The 4,785-nt window shown below is 48.4% G+C and overlaps 1 protein-coding gene across 2 annotated transcripts in view; it reads left to right on the forward strand.

Moving 5' to 3' along the window:
- Positions 1-4,394, forward strand: part of MVB12B (multivesicular body subunit 12B) — a 48,988-nt gene extending 44,594 nt beyond the window's left edge. The window contains exon 10 of one of the 2 annotated variants that reach the window (XM_031556252.1): positions 4,204-4,394. In XM_031556252.1, coding sequence (XP_031412112.1) covers positions 4,204-4,314 — 111 coding nt within the window. In that variant the 3' untranslated portion in view covers positions 4,315-4,394. The remainder of the gene's footprint in view (positions 1-4,203) is intronic. The other variant, XM_031556253.1, reaches the window with a different exon arrangement.
- The last annotated feature ends 391 nt before the right edge of the window (positions 4,395-4,785 follow it).

Consider the following 4,785-nt stretch of genomic DNA (forward strand, 5'->3'; position numbering starts at 1 on the left):
TGCTGCTGCCCGCCTGCGGCGTGGGGCGGGTCTCTCATTTTTGCCTCGTGGCTGCTAAAAGAAGAGGCGTGCCCGTCCCCTTCGGCACTCTAGAGGGAAGCACTGAACTCTGGCGTAGCGCAGGATGAGAGCTGATGCGTAAAGCTGACCTCAGCCTCCTTGTGAGCTCGCTCCAGAGTTGAATGCATGTCTTGGAAAAGTCTGTTGCTGTAATAAGTTATTGAGAAATGCCTATCTGACTCTGTGCTGCTTTTTCAAGTTTCTGCTGTAGAACAAAGCTACATCATGGCAGCAAAATGGCAATTTTTAAGTAAGTGTTAAAATGTACAACTTTTTGTATTGTAAAATAATGATTACCTAACCCCATTGAAATGCAATTGCCATGGTAACAAGTAACAGTATTGCCGCTCTCTGTCTGGGTCACACGTATGCCCTGACCTGCTTTGCACTGCATTTGATGGATCTTGTATTTTCTAGTTGGATGGAATGGTGACTAACGGTAGGTTTTGTACTGTCAGCTTGTATTTTTTATTTGTACATATGTAAAGTATTTCTTGTCCAAAGACTCATTTCTGGTTTTAAGGCACCGTATCGTATTGCTGGGATAATGAGCACAAAACACCTTAACGTTCAGCATAGTCTGATTCCAGTTCTTTGCTTCAACTTCTTCCAGTCAGGTAATCGTTTTCTAAAACTGCCTCTGTAAAGCAAGGCTGTGTGATTTGAAAGCACGGGCAGATTCAGTTGCAGGTGTGTCATAATTTGGTCAAAAGAATTAAAGCTATTTCATTTGCATCAGCTCTGGAGGTTTGAGTGACCCCCTGGAAGTGCTCATTTACTTGAAGGTTGCAGCACCATTTGTAGTTCTTATTTATCCTGCAGGAAAGCAAAGCCAGACCTCACTGCCAAGCTTCACAAAGGCCAGATTGATGATGCCGACATCGACAAATGAACACACCATGGCAGCCTGGTCATTTGGCTCAGGTTCACTTGAAGTTCAAATCCACTCTATGCTGTAGTAGTATGCCCATATCATCCATCTTTTGTCGTTCTGTGTTTCTGCGTGTAATTTGTCCTGTAGTTTTCTGTGGCATCCATTCATAGCTTCTCCTGTAGTACAGTGGATGCTGCAGGTAGGTGGAAGCTGGCTGCAGCGGTGCGCTCCTCATCGCCTTGGGACGGCGGAGCTGCGGATGACCAGCGTTCCCCATTGCTGGTGGCAGGGGAGCGAGGGCTGTGGAGACAGTGCCAAGCTTGAGGGTCAGCTTTTGCTACCAGGAGATGGGGGCATATCTGGAGGAGCACCGTGCCCACCGCCTCTCCACGTGCCGAGGGCAGCACCGACCGCACAGCAATGAGGAGCAGCTTTGGGCACTGCCAGGCTCTGATCTGGGGGAGCTCTCCCTGAGATGTCTCGGGGAAACAGGCTTGCAGCACTGAGTCCCTTTCCGTGAGATGTAGCTTAGAGCAGATGAAACTTGTGCTTTTGTATAGCTTAGCCTTCTCAAGTAGTAAGTTCAGCTTTCTCCTCAGTGACCTACGAGAAACACTGGATGGCTCAAAACGCTGACAGGACAGGCAGCTGGCACAAGCATCTAAGAAATCTTCAGGATATATTTGTATAGTGGGTTCTCCTTCTCTCTTCTCTTACACTAGCCTAGCAAATCTACTTAAGGGACGCATCTGCAAATAAATTTGGAAGATGGAATAGTTTGGGTCTTTGCAGTGTTTCTGCACTGTGGCCTGCAAAGATAGCAGTTCCTGAAAGTGTGAAAAGTGCAACTGCAGTTCTCTGTATAGCACAGTAGGGATGTCCTGAGCACTGAAGGCCAGTTGTGCTCTCAGCCATGCTAACCGGTGTAACAAACTTGGCATTTCCAAAAGGAGAGAGCTCAGAGTCTCTCCTTAGAAGCGTGGTGTGATACAGCACAGCTTGGCTGGTTTTGTATGTCATTTTCGTGATCCACTGATTTTTGGAAGCTTTCTTGCTGCACCTCTGCATCCCCAGACTGTGGGTACCAGATCAGTATTTCCACAGGCGGTTTTTTACTGTTCTGTAACTTTTGTACTCTCAGTAGCTCATTGCAAGGCTGGTCCTTGCATCCTTGCAGCGATATGCTGGAGCCCGCACAAGCATCTCTGCATCTTCCTCCCTCCTGGTCCAACATGCAGTGTGCTAGCATTGCCCAGGGAGTCAGTGTTCAGGCAGCCTGATACCGATGTTTTCTGGCTGAAGAGAAGCCTTCTGAAGCATACAGGGAGGAGATGTGTCAGCAGACTGCAACAGAAGTGGATTTGCAGAGCTTTGCCAGATGTGTTTGGCTACCTTGTCTCTCTCTCTAGAACAAAACTAGATACCAGCTAGCTCAGTGTTGTGGCTAATGGAGAAATTAGTTTGCCGAATTATCCACCAGATTTGTATCTCTGCAAGGAATAGAAAAGCAGCAGAAGTTTTCTTACTGTACAGTATACCTTCTGATGTGAATTAGTAGTGGCATGCTGCCTCCTGGGTTCCCCTCAGCAAAGAGCATACTGAGGTGACTCATGGACTGTCCAGGACAGACAGTCTAACATGTTAATTATGGAAAGGCAAGATATTAGTGCAGAAAGTAATGTAGAGTGTGAACTTTGTGATCAAGTGTGGACAGACCTAGCAGATGTCTTCCTGTGGGAGTGTTTCATAGCTGTAGTTTGTAGAAATAAGCTTTGTCAGACTTTTCTCCTTTGACTGTCACTGCGGTTATCCCGATGTTTTAGGAGGGGGTCCTCTGGGAGCCTCCCGTGTAGTAGGACGTTGTTGGTAGTCTGGAACCTTGGGTTTTTGGCGTGCTCACCCGCGGCACCTGGCAGGGCTGCTGCGGCTCTCCTTGCCCCTTTCCCAAGGGCGGCACAAACACTGCATAAAACGGAGCCTGCAGCACGTGGCTTACCGCTGTCTTTAAAAAAGGACGAAGACAGTGCCCCTGCTGTGCTCACCCCACAGCAAAGCAGCGATGCTGGCTGAGCGAGGGCCTGGCGATGGAGTCCCAGCCCCACGGCCGCCGTGCCCCAGCCCTCCTCGCACAGCGTGTCCGCATCGAGCATCGACTCAGCCCAGCCTTGGCCGGCGGAGATCCCGGCGCTGGGGCAGCCGCGCGGGGTCGGTGTTCGCTGCTCCGAGCCCCCAGCCAGCAGCAGTGCTGCAGGTGGGGAGGGCGCTGCCCGCGGAAGGAAAGGCGCGGTGAGGTGCTGCTCGCTTCGTTCGGTACGGGGAACCCAAACAGTTCGGATGTTTTGGTCAGTTGTTGTAAAATTGTTCCCAAACAGCAACAGTTTTAAATGCCATCATACAGATGGAGGAGAGAAACCTTTTATGCAGTTGGAAAGTGTTGTTTTGAGATGCTATGCATTGTGTTGGGTTATTGAAAACAAATTTACTGTGCATTAATCTAATGAATGTTACTACCTTTTATATTTATTTTAGATGACTCTCCTGTATTTTACAAAGGGAAGTTTCATTGTGTGATAACAGTCTGTACTCTTAATATAATTTGTTAAATAAAATCTGTTTTAATTGGTTTATTCTCTGTTTTGTATATATGTTAATTTTGGAGCTTAAGAAGCTTACAGTGCCACAACTGCTGCTCACGGGAGCAGAAGCACTCAGCCCTGGGATCAGTCCGCTGGTTTTGGCTCCTCACCGTCACTGCATTGGCCTCTTTGGATCCCAAATCTGGAGTTAGAATGTGTCAGGAGGAATAAACATCAGTCAGTGCTATTCTGAACTCTGCTGCAATGCAGCGGTTTTAACTGTAGCACCTGGAACTATTTTTATTTCTTGGAAAGATTACAGGTTTAGTTTGATACAAGTAATGTTTTCTTGCAGTAGACTTTGACTTCAGTGCAGCATTTGCCTTGATACCACAATGAATGCTCGTTCAAGGAGTTAGAACTGCGCAAGGTTAGCATGCTAGGTGAATAAGAAGCTGGGTTTCTGGCCAGGTGGATGTTTCCAGCAGCATCCCGCAGTGGTGAGTTTTCTCACCTCCCCCTCACAGGATTTTGAGGAAGTTGAAGAAAATAGAAGATCATTACTCATAGATGTCCCTTGATTGGAAGGTGCCAGGAGCGGGTATTGCAGGCTTTAATACAAGAGACTCACAAGGGAACTTTTCTCTCTGCCCCAGCTGCACGTCACCATTTCCTTCTGCTTGGTGCTGACAGGGATTTTCTGAGCGGTTCTGGTGGGACGCAAGGGCTGAAATCAGATACGGCCTTTCCTGTGCTCTCAAGCTACCTGGGAGGGCAGAGGACACTGCAAGAGATGTGACCTGAGTTCAGGCACAGGACATAAACCATGGGAGCAGAGGAGTCACTGGCGGTCGGACCAGGAGCTGTGAGCCCCCTGATGAGCTGCAGAGCTGACTGCTCCTGGCTGCCCGCGGCTGGTGCTGCAGAGGTGATGGAAGGAACCTCATGAAGGTAATTTGCTTTTGTTTGTGTTGGTTTTTATCCTTGTAAACCAATCTGAAATGTCTGCTAAATTCTATGCTGCAAAGTCAAAAAATCAGAAGTCAGAATGTCTTGGCTTCAGCATTTTCTGGAGGGGAAAGGACCACACATGGCAAATGCACTGCTGCACAGGCAGCATTCCAAGGGTGCGTGGCAGTGAGCTCAGTACAATAGATGCAGGCAAAGTCAGTGGAACAACTCATTTATCCTCTGTGAAGTGCTCAGGCAGGGCCAGGAGCAGCTGGCATTGCAGCAGTGTGCAGCAGGTGACAGCAGCGTGCAGCCTGAGCACAG

Source organism: Meleagris gallopavo, chromosome 19, assembly GCF_000146605.3.
Source record: "Meleagris gallopavo isolate NT-WF06-2002-E0010 breed Aviagen turkey brand Nicholas breeding stock chromosome 19, Turkey_5.1, whole genome shotgun sequence".
Classification (NCBI taxonomy): Eukaryota; Metazoa; Chordata; class Aves; order Galliformes; family Phasianidae; genus Meleagris; species Meleagris gallopavo.